General features: G+C 43.9%; 1 protein-coding gene across 2 annotated transcripts; it reads left to right on the top strand.

Annotated features, from left to right (window-relative positions):
* Positions 1-611: 611 nt before the first annotated feature.
* On the top strand, positions 612-18,398 carry LOC136627416 (deoxyribodipyrimidine photo-lyase-like). 2 transcript variants are annotated; one of them, XM_066602499.1, is made up of 10 exons: positions 612-683; positions 4,706-5,172; positions 5,504-5,649; positions 5,728-5,910; positions 7,416-7,574; positions 9,140-9,338; positions 10,071-10,223; positions 11,911-12,032; positions 16,496-16,655; positions 17,749-18,398. In XM_066602499.1, the coding sequence occupies exons 2-10, from the start codon at positions 4,773-4,775 to the stop codon at positions 17,901-17,903; spliced, it is 1,677 nt and encodes a 558-aa protein (XP_066458596.1). In that variant the 5' UTR covers positions 612-683; positions 4,706-4,772; the 3' UTR covers positions 17,904-18,398. The 2 variants fall into 2 exon arrangements, with proteins under 2 accessions (XP_066458596.1, XP_066458587.1); XM_066602490.1 differs by having other exon boundaries at positions 650-915.
* The last annotated feature ends 2,425 nt before the right edge of the window (positions 18,399-20,823 follow it).

Genomic DNA, 20,823 nt, shown 5'->3' on the forward strand with positions numbered 1-20,823 from the left:
CATGATTTAATGCAATTTAGGCCTTAAAAAATTCTCTGTTCCCATGATTTTTGTGAACACTGACCACCCAAAAAAGGTGGGCAATATGTGCTTCTGTATGTGGAGTGATTTCTAAAGGCCCTTTTACACGGGCCGACAGTTGGGTAAGCGACTGCATGAGCGCTGCGTCACCATCAAGGTCGTCAGCTCTTGTGCACAGTTCTCTTCTTGCTCTGTGCCTCACCTCCTATGGGAGGCGCTGAGCAGGGAGCATTTACACGGAACGACAAGCTAATGAGGTTTTTTAAGCTGACTGCTTACGACAACTTTTTTAAACAACTGCTTACGACAAGTGAGTGTTTTGTTTGTTTTTTTTTGTTTTTTTTTCTTGCATTCACACTGATTATCGCTCAAATTTGTTTGTTTGAACAAATTTTGAATGATAATTGTTACGTCTGATTGAGCCTTAAGTGTTGGATTGCCCATTTTAGTACAAATCACACATTGTCCTTATCCCCCTACTGCACTAATGTTTCAGTTATTCTAAACGTCTCGTTATTGCTTCCACTAGGTACCAGCAGGTGTCGCTGTCTGCCCGCAGCGTTCCTGACATGCGCGGCTTATGACGTCATCTTGAAAGCCCTCTATCCAGTACGTTATGTAAGGTGCAGCTGTGAGTGTTACACAAGGAAGAGGAGCGCGCGGTAGGTACAGCGGACGGTGAGGAGGGTTCGCTCGGACTGTGTAGAAGGACACTGTAAAGGGACACATTAACCTCCCGTGTTCGGCCCCCCTGCAGGCGAGCGCCAGTACTGCACGTGTGGAGACAACGTTGTCGGGCGGGTTACACTGCGCTGTACTTCTAGAAGACCACGAGTTTCCCGTTTTATGTAAATGATTCGTATTGTACTGTAAGCCATTGTACAACTTTGCAAGGTAATTTATGCTTCAGGTTTTTTTTACAATTTGGAAGACCTCTGCTTACTGTCAATGAATGGGACCCTTGTTTACCTCCATGTCTCCAGCAGCAATCAGTGGCTGCATGAATTAGACGGGATAATGGTGACGTCCATAGTTGGCTCTAGATAATTTACAAACATTGGAAACATTGTGTTTGGTGATAGAAATGCCCCTACTAAGAGGATATCGGGACTGGGATATGGGATACCGTGGGGTATGTGATAAGTGGTCCTCAGATTGGGGGCACCAGTGTAGCCGGTCCTCCTCCTGTCTGGTGGTGGGACCCCTCTAGGGCTATTAATGTCATTGATCTAACAATAGCAGGAGACAAAGTGGCCAACAGTTGCGGATTTAGTGCGGTTTTTGGCCTCGCTCTTGTTTCTACGGCGCCCAAACTGCAACAGAAATGCACTGCTAACTTTATTCTATGGCTCGGTACGATTGCTACTTTTTCTTTGCTGTACTACTTTTTTTTTTTCCTCAAAAATATTTAATTTTTGAAAGTTATTTTCTGCCGTCATCTTCTGACCGCAATAACTTTATTTGTCCATCGACCTAGTTGTGCGAAGGCTCAGTTTTTGCGGGACGTCCTGTAGTTTACAATGGTATAATTTTAAAATCCATACAACTTTTTGATAGGTTTTTTTTTTAATGAATTTTTTTCTTGGAGACGGGGTGACCAAAAAAAGCGCTTTTCTGGCATTTCTTTTTCTGACTACGTTCATTTTGCTGGGTAAATAGTGCGTAACCTTGATAGCTAATACTTTTACGGACGCAGCAACCACAAATATGTATTTTTGGTTTATTGTTTAGATTCTTTTGTTATAAATATGGCAAGGGGGAGGGGTGCTTTAGAGTTTTATAACTTTTTTTTAATAGTAAAAGTTTATTAGTCTTATTCTTACTTTTTTTTTTGTCCCCACAAGAGATAACTAGGTCAAAGTGTTGCTTTGATCACTCCTGCAGTATGATGTAATGCTACAGCATTACATCATACTGCGAGTGGGCAGACAATCTATCAAGCCACCACATGGGCATGGCTTTATAGGCATTTTGCCACGACAGCCCTGAGGCCTTTCAGAAGGCCCCTGGCTGCCATGACACCCACACGATCTCCCTTCATACATACCCTGACGCTGCAGCACATAAATGGGTTAAATGGTAGCATTAAGGGGTTAAGGCCTCGCTCACACGGGCGACAGTTGAGTGCGACAAATCGCGTGTTCATTCCGCCCATCCAGACATCTCGACACAAAAACCTCGTGGGTCCCGCAATATGCCCGCAAGGTTTTGTAGCTCATGTTTCCCTATGGAGCCTTCCTCTCTGTCGCATCGCGTGAAAACTGTCAAAGCCATAGTCTAAGCCATGGCTGCAGGGGATAAAAAAAGAAAGTATACATCACCTTAGAAGCGCTGTCAGCTCGGCCGCATCTTCTCCCCGGCACTATTCTCCTTCATCTCTTTTGGCCGGGGATTAAAAAAATCCCCACCTCCTTGAAGCGCTGCCTATGACTGACTGAGGCTTAGCTAATCACAGGCATTCATAGAGTGCTGGCTGACGCTTAGCCAATCAGAGCCAATTTTTCAATCCCCGGCCAGAAGAAATGAAGAACAGTGCCCCACCCCTCTCCGAAAATCCTCACATGTGGTGCTACAAAATTGCGGTAGCATCGCGAAAAGCGACAGCGATATCGCACGGACCAACGATGTGCTATCGCTGCGATTTTTCTTGCGGCCTGTGTGAACAAGGCCTAAAAATTATGGCAGAAATGCAAAGGTTTTCTTCACCAAATTTACTGTCAAAATTGACATGCTGCAGATTTAGCAGGGGTGTAACTATAGGGGATGCAGTTGTACCCGGGCCCAGGAAACCATAAAGCCTCTTTTCTTCTAATAGGGAGCCCAGTACTATGAATAAAGCCATTATAGTTGGGCCCTGTTACAGGCTTTGCATTAGGGCTCAGAACCTTCAAGTCACGGCTCTGATTTAGGCCATTTTCACACGCTATCGCACGAGATTTGTGTGTTGTGAAACGCACAAATCCTGCACAAATAAGAACTCCATTATTTTGAATGTGGTCATACACATGAACGATGCGAGAAACAAATTGCGGCATGCCCTATCTTCCTGCGTGCTCTCGCATCGCTCATTGTTTCCATTAGAGCCGGCACAGCCTTGCACCATATGCTAGGTGCACACAGTAGAATGTGAGGCTTCCCCATTGAAAACAATGGGAGAAACTCTGCGATTATCCGCTGCAGCTGACAGCCACGGTGGAGGATCGCTACTTCCCCCAAAGAGATGCAAGGAAATTTTGAGATAAATGGCTCGCATTGGCGGGGAAATCACATGTTGGTGAGCGCGATATCGGGCCATGATTCACAGCTCAATACCGCACTGGACCATGGGATGTTCGCCTTACAGTATGTAACGCAAGGCAAAATTTTCCGCCACACGAACAAACCCTTAAATTCCACACTCCAGGTCATTTTTAGCAGAAATTTTTTTTCTTCTTTGATGTGTAGACAAATCTTGAAAGTCTCATTCACATTGCTTCTTCTGTAAATGCTGCAGATCTTCCATGCAGTGTATACACGCCAAAGCCGCCCCATGTGCCTGTGACCCAGAGGTGCGCTCACATGTAGCTGATTTGCTGTTGATTTTCTGCAGATGAAAAAATAAGCATTAAGGGCTTATTCACAGGAATGCATGTGCGCCGCGTATTACACATGCAATATGCAGTGAATAGAAGCCATTGATTTCAATGTGTTCGGTCACATCTGCATTTTTTTGTATGTGCCTTTCATTCGTGCAAAAAAACCACTGCATGTAATTTTTTTTTTTTTTTTTGTGCATATTGCGTGTGAAAATGGCACATATTGCTAACACAGATTGGAATGCCTCGATGCACTGGATCTGCCTTTTTCTGTTCGCGTTTGGGTCGTATGCTGTGTTGGGGTCTCCACAGCCCTTGATGTCCCTGTTCTTCCTCTCTTTTTAAATTTTTGGCCACATGTTGTTCCAGAGTTTCTGCAGCCCTTGATGTCCCAGCTCTATCCTGCAATACTTGAAGTTGGGCCTCACTCCGTGGCTTCTGATGCCTGTGATGTATTGGCTCTTCCCCTTTCTGTTTGAACTCTGCTTCATGCTGTTTTGGGGTCTCTGCAGCCCTTGATGTTCTGGCTCTCTCCTGCTTATTCTCAAAGGGGCTATCCAGGCAGTGGCCGCTGGGATACACCAGGATCAGAGCGGAAGTGCTACTCCGACCCCTGTGTAGCAGACAGAGCTCATAATTACAAGCACAGCTCCCATTGAATCTATGTAAAAAAAAAAAAATCTTGTTGCACATGGCAACCAAACATCAGTCCTTAAATGAATGTACTAAAGCCTATTAGTTGCTATGAGCTAGAAGTAATCGAACCCCCCTGGTATCTTCAGTTATACGGTATCATGAAGAGTTTGTGTACCAAGTTTGGTTGAGATCCATGAAGGACATATAAATAAATTTTCACTTTTAAATATATAGTTGATGGGACAACACAGAGCTTGTTTATGCTGATGTCCATTTACATGGATAAAGCAATAAGAATGGAATACTATGCCCACTTAGAAGGTTGAAAGCACATCAGGCATATGCCCTGGTATCTTATTCAGCCATGAGTTTTATGTTTTATTACATTTTTTTTGTTTGTTTAATTTAAAAAAAAAAACAAAGTATGTTTTGTATCTCTTCTATCCTTGAGAATGAATACATTTTTCTCCTAGACAAATCTCTGCCAAACTGATCCTACGGTATCGGAATCTACTTCTTCCCTTGACCATAACCAGGACCATGTCTCAGAAGGCAAAGGCTCCCAAGGGCAAAAGAGGAGCATCTGAAAGCAAAAAGTCTGACACCAGCCAGGAAGAGAACTCCAATACTAAATCACTAAATCCTAAAAGCCAAGAAAAAAGAAAACCCCAAGAGAACAAGAGGAAGTCTAAAGTAATATCTGATGCGAGTAGTGGTGAGACTTCAGAAGGCAGTGCCAAGAAGAAGATGCAAGAGAAGAAAGATGTTAATGTAGATGGTTTCTCGGAGAATGTGAAGAAGTCTCGTTTAAGTGTTGCCACCTCTGTGTCTGACTTCAAATTTAATAAGAAGAGGGTGCGGTTAGTGTCTTCTGAGGAAAACCTAAAAGATGCTGCCTTGGGAATAGTGTACTGGATGTCAAGAGATCAGAGAGTTGAAGGTACATATGAAGTATTTTGTTTGGCGATCATCTCCAACCACATAGATTTAGGTGTCTAAATGCTGGGAAGTTGGACGGTTAGTTGACTGCACCTGTGTGTTTGACATAAAACTTATTACCTGTATATAATAACAACATAAACATTGGACTTTAGCTGTATATCTGTTCCAAGACTTATTTGGTCTAGCTAAAATAGAAGTCCTATCAGGAGCTCCACTCCATGTTTTTTTGACTTACAACAACTGATGCAAATTACAGACTAGCTGTTTGAAGTAATCTAACTTGAGATATTCTGGAAGATTGTGATGATTATTACTTGTATCTCTTTTAGATAACTGGGCCTTTCTGTATGCTCAGCGTCTGGCACTGAAACAAAAGCTCCCGTTGCATGTTGTCTTCTGCTTAGTTCCTAAGTTCTTGGAAGCTACCATTCGACACTATGGCTTTATGCTGAAGGGTCTACAAGAAGTTGCTGAGGTATGTTTCAGAAGAATAGTGAAAAGTTCATCATCTTTGTAAACGAACTAACCAAACACCTAATTGTCCTTGTTTCAGGATTGCAAGCTTCTCAACATTCCCTTCCATTTGCTTATTGGATATGCCAAGGATGTTCTCCCCAACTTTGTGAAAGAGCATGGCATTGGTGGGGTGGTGACTGACTTTGCTCCTCTGCGTGTCCCCTTGCAGTGGGTTTCAGATGTCTCTGAACGTTTACCTAAAGATGTACCTCTTGTCCAGGTGAATTTTAGAAGCCTGCCTCTAAGACTAAACAGACGTATGTAAATTATAATAATGTTAATGGATTAATGGGTTGACTTGATTCTGTAGTCTTCTTTTTTTTTTTTTTCAACAGCGTTTTTGTTTTTTTTCAACAGCGTTTTTGTTTCTTCTTAACCAAAAAAAAACAACCTTTGTCAAACCAAGCGTGTTACAAGTCCTAATAAATACAGTGTGTTTCAAATATATTAATGGATTGTCTCATAAAGTCCTGTCTATGTAAACTCTTAATGCCTCGTGTGGCGAAAAGTATTAAGGCAGCAGAAATGCAGTCCTAAGCTCTTGCTCACGACCTGAAGGGTGCGAGTTCAATCTCCGCTTGGTTCAGGTAGCCGGCTCAGCCTTCCATCCTTCTGAGGTTGGTAAAATTACCGTATTTTCCGGCGTATAAGACGTTTTTTTAACCCAGGAAAATCTCCTCCAAAGTCGGGGGTCGTCTTATACGCCTAGAATACGCTGTAGGGAAAAAAAAAAATCAACTCCCCTCCTGCGGCACTGCTGCAGGCTGTCGCTCCCTTCTCCACACCGACAGAGCATTGCTTTCTGGATGTGGGGCTTGAATGCCCCGCCTCCACAAAGCTAATGCTCTGATTGGCTAACTCAGCTCGGCGTCAGCCAATGAAATCATTGAATGGTTGTGATTGGTTAACGCAGCACCGACTTTCATTGGCTGACACCGTGCTGAGTTAGCCAATCAGAGCATTAGCGTTCTGGAGGCGGGGCATTCAAGCTCTCTATCCAGAAAGCAATGCTCTGTCGGCGTGGAGATGGGAGCGACAGCCTGCAGCAGCGCTGCGGGAGGTGAGTATTGATTTCTTTTTCCTACAGTGTATTCCCGGTGTATAAGTCGACAGTTGGTTGTCTTATACGCCGGAAAATACGGTACTTGAAAGCGCTGTAGAATAACTTGGCGCTACAAAAATAACAAGATTTATTTTTAATACATGTGGATGTCAGAGGGGGTCTGTTACTCAAGACCCGCCTCTACGAGCCAGAACGCACACGGGCTCCGTAAGAGCATCTCCCACTTTTTGTCATACGTAGACAGTCATTCAGCTGAATGGTCACCGGATAATACTACGTTTTCTGCAGCAGCTGCTGAAGGATGAATGTGTGGCTTGCCCTGGGTTCCCTCGGGAGAATCGACTGTGGAGTTGTAATCTAATAGGGGTTGTTCCTGAGGAGGCAACCCATTTAATATATTTTAGACCTTAATCTGAAACTGCTCAATAGCATAGAATCCTGCAGGCACAGATGAAGATCCATGCAGGGTATAAGTACCTACAGAAAGTATTGCAACCGATTTTCTGCAACAGAAAATCAGTTCTATTCATCTGATTAGGGTTGTTTCTGCAGCGTGAACATGATTTCTGCAAACACCATTCAGATGATCTGCTGTGAGTGAATGGACCGTAATAATTCTATGTATCAGGACTTTGGGTTGTAAAAATCCTGTTTGTTTCCAGGTGGATGCCCATAATATTGTCCCCTGCTGGGTGGCCTCCATTAAACAGGAGTATGGAGCTCGTACCATTCGGAGGAAAATTCATGATCAGCTTTCTCAATTCCTTACTGAATTCCCTTCAGTCGTTGCACACCCATACAACTCCAAGCTGAAGGCTGAGGTAGGTATTCATGTTGGTTAATTCAATAAGCGCACCCAGGAATTATATTCATAGCAGTAAGGGCGCCCACCCACTGGCGTTTGCGTTTTCCGCGGCGTTTTCGCCGCGTTTCCCGCGATTTTTCCGCGCGTTTTTCGCGGCGTTTTTGCGGCTTTTCCGTTAATTTCCATTGACATTCATGGGTGCACTAGGAGAAAAATAAGGACACATATGCAACTGACAGTTCCTATGTTAAAAACGCAAACGCAACGCAAAAAAAACGCCAGTGGACAGGAACACATGTTATCTCTATGCCTGTGCAGGAAAAACGCAAAACGCAGGTAAAAAAACGCCAGTGGGTGCTCGCCCTAAATATAATGTTTTCCTTATTCTCCTCATACCATTCAGCTTGGCTTTAACCGCTTCAGGACCAAGCAGTGTAAATATACACTGCAATCACGCAGGAGTAGGTCGGGTGCTCATCTGTCAGACACAGTAGAGCAGGGGTCCCCAACTCCATTCCTCAGGGACCACCAACAGGTCATGTTTTCAGGATATCCTATCATAAGAACCTCTGTGGTAATGTCTGAGGCACCAACAATAATTACATCACCTGTGCAACACTAAGGAAATCCTGAAAACATGACCTGTTTGCGGTCCCTGAGGACTGGAGTTGGGGAACACTGCAGTAGAGGATCCGAAGGAGAAGCGGCTGTATGAAAGTGAAATTGCATGACTGCAGGGTTCCCTCTGTTACAGAAGAGCTGCAGGGTCCTATCAGACCCTGATCAGCTCTGTTAGTGACTACTGTCACTGCAGGGGAATGTTTTCTCCTATGGAAGCCCCACCTACAGTGGAAAAGTGTGATATTAGATGTGAATGTTCCCCGAGGTCGTATATGATGTCATGGGGACATAGATGGTAAAAAAAGTGACAAAATCCGATTTAAAAAAATTACAGAATAAATTAAAAATGCATGTACAACAAAAAAAATTATGACCCAAAACCGTCACCATATGCGTCTAATAATCCCAAACTATACATATTGTATATGAAAAGAAAAACCTGCCATTGTACACTATGGTATTTCTCTACAGGTATTGGAAAAGTATACTTTTTTGACATTTACCAGCACATATCAGGAAAAAAAAAAACTTAAAAACATATATATAAAAGACCACTACTCCAAGTCCGTTTTACATATGGTGGCCATAGATATCTACTGTATGTCGGTGGGGCCAACCGGCCATCTAATGTGCATGAGGTTGTCCCCACTTCCCCCAACAACATGTCAGTAAAAAAGGGTCAGACTGTGGGATTTCAACATGCCAACCCCTTTTGATTTCAGGGTAGATGGGCCACCCGAGATGCCTAGTAGCAACTTGCTCTCCTCTCCTCATTCAGAACACATGCGTGCCCGGCCAATTAAGGGGAATCCAGAGGAATAGCTGTTGACCAGACAAGTTAATTCAACTTGCAACTATCTAAAGTGTATGGCTAGAATTAGAAGTAAGGGGTAGAAAGTTGTGAAGTATGTATTGTCTGAATATTAATGTGCTGTCCTAATTTTCATCTTCATCATCCAGCCTATTAACTGGGATAACTGCTATGCCAGTTTAGAAGTGGATCGTACAGTTAAGGAAGTGGAATGGGCGAAACCAGGTTCAAAGGCAGGAATGAACATGCTTCACTCATTTATATCAGAGCGCCTCAAATTTTTTAATTCTAACAGAAACAATCCAAACAGCCAAGCGCTCAGCAACCTGTCTCCATGGTTTCATTTTGGTAAGTTAAGAAAAGCGTTTACGTTTTAGATGAACACAATAGTTATTCATATCTTGTACTGATGCTTTATTCATAATTCTGCAGGCTTCAAAACTGAAATCTCCAATTTCACCTTTGACAAACTTTCTGAGAGTTTTCAGAATTCAGAACCAGCGGAATTGTGAATACGAAATCCAATATTATCAAATAATTAGTACAACTTATTTTCTTAAGGGTGCGTTCACACGAACGTATATCAGCTCGGTTTTCACGCCGAGCCGATATACGTTGTCCTCGTGTGCAGAGGGGGGAGGATGGAAGAGCCAGAAGCAGGAACTGAGGCTCCCGCCCCCTCTCTGCCTCCTCTCCACCCCTCTGCACTATTTGCAATGAGAGGAGGCAGGACGGGGGCGGGGCTAAGGTCCGGGAATTAGCCCCGCCCCCGTCCCGCCTCTCCCCATTGCAAATAGTGCAGAGGGGTGGAGAGGGGGCGGGAGCACAGTTCCTGGCCCTGGCTCTTCCATCCTCCCCCCTCTGCACACGCGGACAACGTATATCGGCTCGGCGTGAAAACCGAGCTGATATACGTTCGTGTGAACGCACCCTCAAGCCACTCATTTATTTGTGTATAGATAATTTTAAGAGCATTTAAAAATGACTATTTGGTGTTCCTCACAATTGTACAGCTGGCAATGACATCTAATGGCTGTAAGCTGTTTGCAGACTATGAATATTTATATGGTTGTGTCTCAGGTCAGCTGTCTGTGCAGCGAGCCATCCTGGAGGTGCAGAAGTATCGCAGCAAGTACAAAGACTCTGTGGACAGCTTTGTGGAGGAGGCTGTAGTGAGGAGAGAGCTGGCGGACAATTTTTGTTACTACAACAAAAACTATGACAAAGTGGAAGGTACAAATTTTCTTCTATCCGGCGACGTTACACAACATAATCTCTGTGTGTAACAAAAGGTGTGGGGTTTCCATCAAAGATTGATGCAAAATTGATAAAAGGGATGATAATCTGGTGTACCCCATCATATTCCAACCCTATACTATGATCCTGAGAACAGGTGTGCCGTGTCTCCTTCTCGAATCTGCAGGATCACTGTGCCAATCCGCCGTGGCATCCAAGTGAATTGAGTCTGTGGCTGCGCATGCACTGCACAACTCCATTCATTTCAATGGGCTAACGTTCAGCCAAGCGCTTGTACTCAGCTGTCAACACCATTAAACTGAACGGAGCGGCTGAGTGCATGCGTGGCCACCAGCCTTTCAATCGGATGTCACTGAGTCAGCGCAGTGATTGGAAGACGGGGACCTGGCCCCCCTGTTCTCGGAATTGGTAGGTAGGTCTCAGCGGTGAGACCCCCAACCGATCAGACTTAGCACTTATCCTGTCAATAAGTCAGTCACAATACCTCTGTAAAAGTTTTTAATTTCCTTTTATCTGCTATTTCTGTGGTCATTCCGATACCACAAGGAACTTCTTACAGAAACTGAGGGAGAAATTTACACTTAGGTTTTATGTGCCAGTCATAAGTTGGGCACACGTGAGATCACTATCAACTAACAGTTTGGAAGCGGGCTCAATGGGAAGAGCATGGTATCTGTCACTTAGAACAAAAGGATCAGGCCTATTGCAATCCTTCTCCAACATCCTTATCTTTCCCAAACCTCTGCTGTTGAATAGGCCATTTATATCTGATTGTCTGGGATCCCGAGTGGCAAACTGCTACCAATTAGCTGACTCAAGGGGCTGCAGCTCTTAAGTATTACAGGCTTATGTGACAAGCCTGTAGTACTCAGGAAATGCCGCTATCAATAACATGGTGTTCTGCAGTACAAGGATGATTGAGCTCAGATGTAAACGTTGAGGAGATGGAAGAGCTTGCAGGAACGCCACACTGCCTCCAGTCAACTGTTTGGTGGGGATCCTAAGCTGTGTAACCACACCAATCAGATATTGATGGCCTATCCTGTGGATAGATCATCAACTTAAAAGGTTTGAATAAATTACAGATATATCTGTCAATCTACTTTTGACAGACTCCAGTAGCACCAGGACTATGAATGCAGCTCTGGAACATAAGTGCAGGCTGTATTACATCAGTAGTAGATAAGTAAAGCAATGTGTGAAATTACGGAAAGGGGTTATCCAGGGAAAACTAAATTTTTAGAAATCTGGTCAACAGGCTGAAAAAACATGAAATCCTACCCATCTCACAACCAACTGATTGCCTACTGGGCAGTATTTCTCACTGTAGCAGCAATGACGTCCCAACAACAGGACACTTGACATCTGCAGCTAGCACTGAGCCAGTTATTAGCTGCAGCCAATGGTGCTGTGACGTCATCGCTTTAGCAGAAAGTACTGCGCTGGGGGATCAAGTCAGGTGAGTTTGGCTACCTTGTCTTTCCAGCCTAATAAGCAGATTTTTAAAAATATTTTTTATGGATAGCCCATTTTACAGGATCCCCAATAACTGCGGGTTCTAGTTGTGGGACTAATCTATCATAGGGACAGATGATTATATTGTATGGTCTTAGACTTTAGTACTGACTATAATACTGTGTTTAAAACACTTGCTTTTGACAAGGCGCTTATGACTGGGCCAAGAATACTCTGCAAGATCATGCAAAGGACAAGCGAACCTATCTGTACACCCTAGAGAAACTGGAAGGTGGGAAGACTCACGATCCTCTATGGAATGCAGCTCAGGTAGAAAACTTATCTTTTGTGTTTAGTATTTTTCAAGATGTATTAAAGCAACCCTCCAGTTCACAGTAAAACTCTCTCAGAATATATAGTTGATATACCTGGTGCTCTCCTTTTTAGTGTTAGGCCTCCCTCACACAGGCATTATTTTCAGCGTTTAATCCTGCGCTAAAAGCTGTACAACACTGCTATTTATTTCAATGGGGTTTCTTAGGCAAGCGTTAAAAGGCAGCGTGAAAACGCAGCACAACTTGGTACAGCCTTTTTGGCAGTGTTAAATGCAGGTTGCTACTGTGATTTCCCCTAAGACCTATCCTGATTTTCAGGGGGAAGACTTGAAATATAAGCCCTACCCCGAAACTTAGCCCTAGCTACGCTACGTGACAAAAATAAAAACTCACCTAGCAGGTGCCAATCAATTCACCAATCAAGGAATGGCTGTAACTGGTGCATTAAGTGCTGGCACTGACTGGTTCTCGCGCGCTGCGGCGCGGGAGAACCGATCGGAGAAATTTCTTGCTGGAGGTGGCGTTTTCAAACCCTATTACCAGCAAGAGATGTTCTGCTGTCGCTGACAACTGCACGGAAGCCTGCAGGAATGCCGGAGAGCAGCGGAAGGGACCCGGACGATGCCTGCTAGGTGAGTATAAAGACATCCCCCAAAAATAAGACTCTGTGCTTCTTTTCAGGCAAAAATTAATGTGCCAGGGTTGTCTTGTCGGGAAACCACGGTATGCCAGTTGGCTCAGTTCTGGCATTCAGCTTCCTTGGCTGCGTTTTCAGCTGTGATTAAAACGCTGTCAAAAACGCATGCCAACGCTGCTGAAATTGCAGTAAATGCAGCATTCAAAAACGCAGCATTTTTGGAAAGTGCTGTGTGAGGGAGACCTTAATGCTGCGGTTCGCCTACATCCCCTCTTCATGTATTTAAAACAGCCTCCAGCTTCTCAGAATACAATGTGAGGCTGACACCTTGCTTTCAGATAAATTACGTAGTGATATTCTAAGGCTGGGTTCCCACAGGGAGGAATCCCGCTGGAAATCTTGCGGTTTTGTCGCAGCGAAAAAACGCAAGATTTCCCCAGGGAAAGCGCAGCTTGAAAACCCGCAGCACTTAGCCGCGGGGTTTGGAGGGCTTGCCCGCATGCTTTTCCGTCGCAGCCGGCTCTCCCATAGAGAGAAGCGCGGCTGCAACGGAAAAGAAATTGACATGCTGCTTCCGGGAAATCCGCGCCGCAGCTCTGGCTTTGCTGCGACGGATTGGCAGTCCCATGTGGACCAGATTTTTGAGAAATCTCTTCCACATGGCTGGCTAATCCCGGGATTAGCAGCCACAGGCGGACTTGCTGCAGCGAGCTTCCGCACGGAATTTCTGCTGCAAATCCACCCTGTGTGAACCTAGCCTTATTGTCAACCATGCAGCTGCTTTTAATCAATTTGCTATTTTTTTACATAAATATAATCTTGGATGTAATCTTTAGGAGATACAAGTTAATTATAACAAATTACTATAAATTCTAAACACTGGTGTAGAATTTCTGCCTATTTATATTGACTTTATATTATTCCTTTCATATAACTTTTTCCTTTTAGGCCAGTTTCACACAGGTGGATGCAAAACATGGGCATTCTAAAGCATGTAAAATCGCTTTTTTGCTCACACTTGTGCTTACGAATTGCGTATTCTGCAAGCAGAAGGAAAATCGCAGGATGCTATATTCTGCTGCAGATGGCTTCCATTGAAGTCAATGGAGACCGTTCGACCCGCAGCCCATACACAATTAGCATTGCGTATGGGCCGCAGGTACCCATCTCTTTGCTTAGCAAGGACACGGAAAAAGAAACTGCCAAAAAAACTCCACTGTACTGTGCATGACCGACGACAAGTCACCGCAGTCCTATGCAATACAGAAAATTCAGGTATGTGGGCTGTGACCAGCGGGGTTCACACCCAGAATGTGGGCCTCCTGCATGCAATCTGGTTCACCTGTGTCCGCCAGCCTTAGGGCTTATTCAGACGACCGTATATCGGACGGGCAATCGCGCCCGGCCGATATACGGCATCCCTCTCTGCAGAGGAAGGACGCTGGAAGAGCCGGGAGCAGTGCACTGAGCTCTCGCTAAGTACCGGAATTTAGCTCTGGCCAATATACGGTCGTCTGAATGCGCCCTTAGGGTATGATAACACATGGTGGATAAAATTAGCTCCAAAATTCACATATGGATTTTGATGTGGATTTTCACTCTGGAATTCACTCACTGTTCACTTACATTGTACTCCTCTGGCATAATTGGAATAGGTAGCATGATAGGTAGAACCAACAAAAGCCTGTTTAATCGCCAGCACCGTAGAGCCCTGCAAATGAGTTTCCTGAAAAAATAAATTGGGGGGGGGGGTGGGAGAAGAGTAAGCTTTATGAAAATTTAATTGCGAAGACCATTTTAAGTTTGGAATTTAGGACTCAAAAGACCATTTAAAATTTATTATCTGCCCTAGCAGTAATGAAGAGGGATATAAAAGGCATAGGGCACCTGCATAACACCAAAAGAAGAGTCGCATGAAGAAGAACACCCCGTTCCCCAAACTTCAAACAGGTCTTTCCCACCCTATCCGTCAAATCCAACATGTGATAGGTTTAAATCCCGAAACCAGCAATACTAGCCTACTAATGAGGTCACAATAAAAGGTCACAGTTCCCTGCAACCAAGCATAAATTAGAAATACACCATTAAAGGTCCTAAGACAGGTCATCCAATTCCTGCGTTGTGAAGTAGAGGTTCAGTCAATGACTTGTACGTGTTCTCTAACTAGCGGGACTGCATCCTCTGGGTTAGACACGAGTTTCCCCTGTAGTGTGCTTGCACAATCACTGGAAACCACATATAACAGGCCAAAGTCAGTCTACAGAGAGTTGATCTTTTCGTTAAGCACTAACCGACACTCCTCTATGGCTTGATAACCTCTATAATGGCCGGACTAGCCGCAGGTGGTGGAGATGGTGCAGTAGACCCAGAAGGCAGCTGCTGAAGCTCACTGGAAGTACCAGGCTAAGGCTCCACAATACAACAGGATCGCACAAATTGCTGTAGTTTGTTTAGTAGGAGTCGTGTGGGCATAAAAAAAAAATACATTGGTTAGGGGTACACAGATAGGAGCAAGTGTAATGGCAGGCCAGAACTTGCTTTATATCAGGGGGAGCTCAAAAGTTCTAAATTGAACAAATCACTAAAGCCAAAACCAGCGTCATGTCACTCCACATCAACTAGAGAATACACAAGTTGATGGCCATATGAGGCTGTAAGATGGCCCCTGAGGGCCTGTCACCCAGCAAAAAAAGAAGGCTGTACATAGCAGAAGAGCCTGGATGGCAGAGTGGAGAATGCTGCACCTATTACCAAGGCCTACAATTATTACCTGTATGAGGCCTCAACTACTAGGGTCCTCTGATATTGCAGAAGCGGGACAGCAGATAAACAGAATCACTCTCCACTATGGAGTCTGTGGCAGTCACAGGTCTTCAGGCTCATTTCCATATAGAGGGAATGACTCCGGGACTCAATTCAACCACAGGGGTTTTCCTGTACCTGCCCCACCTGCAGGCCCACCAGGTGGAGAGCTTGTGGTGTTTGTCAGCCCAGCTGCGATGATTGTAAAGAGGCAGCGGGCAGTACAGCCTGGAAGTCTCCATGGAGTGCTGTAGAGGACGCGTGTGGCCATAGCAATGTGCAGCACCTTAGATGCGTCACCTGGTAGGGAAAGGGAAGGCTGGAAGGGGGAGCTGCCAATCAATTTAGGTGAGTGTAGAACTTTTAGGCCACCACACAGACCAGGCCAGTGCCAAGATAGAGGCTGGGGTTGTTCTAGACAGTGTGTTGCCCCAGGCTGCAGGAAACCATGAGTCCTGTCAAACAGCTTACTGGTAGTCAACAGAGGGTGGTCCTAGGTGCACCCAAAAGCCAGTGGATACTGGATGAAGGCAGATTAGGTGCCATCCAGCCGTGCCCAGCCCAATGTAAATGAATAGGCTTTTAGCACTACATATTATACTCTTCTGAGTGATTAGGCTCTGTTCACATGAGATGGATTTGTAATAGGAGAATAAGCTACAGCTCAGATTGCTGCTGTGGCTTGTCCCGCACCTCTGCATGCGGCTTACTCCTATTGTAATTTGAATGGCGCTAATCCATGACTTTTCAGTGCAGAATCCATAGCAAAAGTCCACAGGGTATATTCTCTGCCCCTATGTTCCCAGGCTTGTGAATGGGATATAAAAACACCCCAATTCACATGCATTCCCAGCAGAATGTTTGTGACTTTATGTGCCAAACCCTGTGTGTGTGAACACTGCCTTATGATTTTCTATCATGGGAGCCTTGATTATTTTCTATACAAGTATATGCAGGCTTTATCATCAATAAGTGCAATGCTAAAATGATGCAACTGTGCCACTCTCTTCTTACCTTAGTTGCAGATGGTGCATGAGGGCAAGATGCATGGCTTCTTACGTATGTACTGGGCTAAGAAAATACTTGAATGGACCAGCTCCCCTGAAGAAGCCTTACGTTTTACCATTTATCTGAATGATCGCTTTGAGTTGGATGGGCGAGATCCAAACGGCTATGTAGGTGAGTACAAAACCACTACTGTACTGTATGATGCATAGCAGTTTACTTATGTTATGGCATTCCCATTGTGATTAGTGGGGGTCTAACCTCTGGCATCCCTATGGAGATAGAGATAAAAATTGCAGTTCCTTTAGTTTTTTTCCTGTACCAAGTGCCCATCCACCCATTGGGCATGCAATGACATCACTACACCATTCATGTGTATGGTGCTGCGTTACACTTCCTTGCTGAGGAGGTAAACTGGAGTATCACTGGGGGGGTGAGCCACTTCACTTAGCTAGGACTTCTACTAGCACTACACAAATGACTATGGGTGAGTGACATTGCCATTTTTATAACTTTTCTAATAAGATCTGGTCAGCACAGTAGAAGCGGCGTTATAGAGCCTTACATATGTGTATAGCGGTGATGTCTGTCTGCATCATGGCACTAGAGCTCGTATCAAACCTCCCTCATTAAAATCAGGTTTTTGTTATAAACCTTTTTTAAACCATGTTATATGTTCATATACATAAGCGGAACGTGGAACGAACCAACTAATTTTTGCAGGACTAGTTGCAAACATGATATGTTTGGAAAGGTCCTGACAGCAGAAGGATCTGGCCTGTTTGATTAACAGGCCAGAACCTTAGTTCTCATGTGAGATATGCCATCACCAAAGATCAAGTCGTGGTTAATTACCCTCTCCTAATTGAGTACAGATGCATGTCTGGAGTGCAAATAAGGGAGATGGAATAATACCTCCAGTCTGGCTTTGCTTTTAATTTCCAGTCATTGTTACAAGGCTTGTATAAAGAGTCTACTTTGACTTGAAAGAATGCTGCCTTCCAATAGGTGGCGCTGTGGAGGTATTATTCCATCTCCCTTATTTGCATATTACCCAGAGGTATGTGAATGGCCTTTTGAGTCTTCTCACTGTCTAGGTGCTCTCCCTAGGTCAGAAACGCAATCTATTCTCCCTATGTCTGGAGTGGATTGGATGACACAACTATGAGACTAATATCCTTTTTTTTTTTTTTTTTTTTGTCCCTAGGAAGATTCCAGGTAAATGTGCAGATCTCTTCACTTGTATAACTCTACTTCTCTTCTACAGGCTGCATGTGGTCTATTTGTGGAATCCACGACCAAGGTTGGGCTGAAAGAGCCGTTTTTGGAAAAATCCGGTACATGAATTATGAGGGATGCAAAAGGAAATTTGACGTGGCCCAGTTTGAACGCCGCTACCATCCTAAGAAACTCGCATCGTAGCACCTGACAAGTGGATTTATGCATGCAAATTGTACTCAGGAGCATGGGGCTGCACTTCTAGTAACCACCGGGGCATTGGAACTTCATGTGCATTTCATTTTAGAAATGTCCATGCAACTTTTTTTACTGCATATTTAATTTTATATATTTGTATGTTTCTACAAAACTGCCATAGGTAAAAACAAATGGTTGTGTACTAAAGCTCTAGATTTACACTGGTACATCCATTTCAATACAAAAGCCAAAGTTGTGGGATTTCATAATGTATCTGCGCTGCTCCCAAATCACCCTGTTGCATCCAAGAAGGACTTGGTGTTTGAAGTCAGATGTCTTCTCTAAGGATAGTTGTAGCTTTAGATTCTCTCCCCCCTCCCAAAAAAATGTTACATTCAAAATTGGGGCTGAAAGGGGTTTTTGTACAAAGGGAAAGTAATAGATTGTTTTTCTATCTCGCACGGATATTCACAATTTAATAAAATTGAGCATAAAGTAAAACCTCCAGAAACTGACTGTAGTTTTAATTGATGAACTAGCACTTGCCTAGAGAAAACTAGTTTGCGCAAATTTGTAAAATGTTCTAGTAATCTCAATGGCACAACAAATGTAAGGTAAGAGCAGACCTATTTCAGTTCATGATGGGGTACAGCAGCTTGGCATGACTCTGCTACAGGGTAAAGGTATGAAATCGAGTTTACAGTACACTATGTAGTCTTAAAGATGTTTTTATAAAGTACATGTCTACTTTCTTCAAGAAACAGCACCACTCTTGTCCATGGGCTGTGTCTGGTATTGCAGCTGAGCACTGACTTTACAAGCAGCATGTTGTCTATTAACCCCTTAACTCCCTTGAGGTACATTTACATCATGGAGGTTCAGGGTTTTTATAGAAGGGCAGCAGAGGTCAATCCCACTCCATAGTATGCAAATGGCAGCTGTTTCTTACAGCTGATACCCACCTGCCACAGCTCCTCCTGATTGCAACTGTTAACCCTTTAAGGCCTCATGCCCACAGCCATGACTGGCTCCGCAAGCGGAATACTGCAGCAGAGTCAGTCACAGCGCCTCCCCCAAAGACCCCATACTCCCCTTTGGATCCGCTGTGCAACTCCCGCATGACACTGCCGGCGCGCATGGGCAGTACAGCGCATGACATGCTGGCGGCATCACATGCTACAGCAGAAGTATAGCATGACATGTGGCTTCCATTGACTACAATGGAAGGCGGCCACACATATACCTGCGGCAAATAGGACATGCCGCTGGTAATTTCACGCTGCGAAATTCCACAGCATGTACATTGAGCTATTAGGTTTGATAGCTGCGATGAAACGCCACGGATTCCGGCCATGGGCATTAGGCCTAAATGCAGGGTGCCGTTCAGTTTATGCAGCCAAGGGCCTTCTGAAAGGTGTAATCTGCAGTGGCAGCCTGGGGGCTATCAGGCCATGCCTGGCAGATTGTGATATGCTGTAATGCTATGGTATTACATCATACTGCAGGAGCGATCCAACCATTGCCGGCTGCTACGCCCTATGTGGGTTAAATATTTTTACTAATAAAAGATTGTTTGTGAACAAGCACATGGAGAACACGTTTCAGTTCTTCTTCGAACAGGTGAAAAGGGGTTAATAGAAGAACTGAAATGCGTTCATTTGTTTCTGTGAACAAGTGTAATCTCTTAACCCCTTCCCTCCCCATGATGTAAGGGTACGTCATGGGAGCGGGGTACCTCCTACAAAATGACGTACCCTTACATCACAGGGATAGATCTCGCGCTATCCCGCAGTGGGAGCCGGCTGTTAACCCCTTCCCTGCCGCAATCTAGGTTTTTAGCATAAACATTTTTTAAAAATTAACCCCACATATTTGGTATTGTGGCGTCTAATGATGCGTACAATAAGCTGCACATGGTTTTGACTGTGCACAGAAAAAAAAGCGTAAAAAAACTGAGGCAAAATGCTAATATTTAGCATTTTGCCTCCCTAAAAACGCAATAAGTTATCAAAAAAGCTGTATGTACCCCAAAATGGTATCAATAAAAACTACAACTCGTCTCGCAAAAAACAAGCCCTCAGGGCTCCGTACATATAAAAAAATAAAGTTACAGGACTTTGACTGCAGTGATTTAGAAAAAAAATTTCCAAAAGTGTTTTTATTGCAGAAAAGTGGAAAAACCTAAAAAAAGGAAGAATTTTGGTATTATTGTAACCGTACCGGTCCGCAGAAAAAATGGATTGTCATTTATGCTGCATGACTAACGCTGTGTAAAAAAAAAATCTATTGCAGAATTGATGCATTTTCTCTCCCTATCATCCTAAAAAATAAAGTTTTACAATATAGTCAATGTACCTAAAAGTGGCACCGGTAAACTACAGTTCGCCACGCAAAAAACAAGCCCTTATACGGCCGTGTCACCGGAAAAATAGAAAAGTTATGACTTGATAAATGGAGAAGAAAATCTGCCAAAAATTGTTGCGTCCTTAAGGGGTTAATAGGAGTTTTGCACACAAGCATTTGTTCCCGACTTTGAAATCAAATTCATATAGGAAGCCACTTTGACCGGATGGCTGATTGAAGACTTGTGGACTTAACTGTTAAATGGAACTGGGAGGAGCAAACTTTAAGCTAAATATTTTTACTATTTTTAAATATTATAAAAAGTACCAAACTTCATGAAGTATCTTTGCGCCCATAAATGTCCAAGCTATTAAAGCAACGCATTATTTATCGCGCATCGTGAACGTTCTCAGAAAAAAAATGTAATAAAAAAAAACTTAAACCATAGGTACTCAAATGGTACCAATAGAAACAAGACGTCCTGCAAAAAATTAGCCCTTGCACAACTATGTCAACAAGATAATATTCATAGGTGTCAGATGGCGGCAAAAAACTTCTGAAGATTTTTTTTGTTTTATTTTTT

This window comes from Eleutherodactylus coqui, chromosome 1 (genome assembly GCF_035609145.1).
Source record: "Eleutherodactylus coqui strain aEleCoq1 chromosome 1, aEleCoq1.hap1, whole genome shotgun sequence".
In the NCBI taxonomy this organism is placed as follows: Eukaryota; Metazoa; Chordata; class Amphibia; order Anura; family Eleutherodactylidae; genus Eleutherodactylus; species Eleutherodactylus coqui.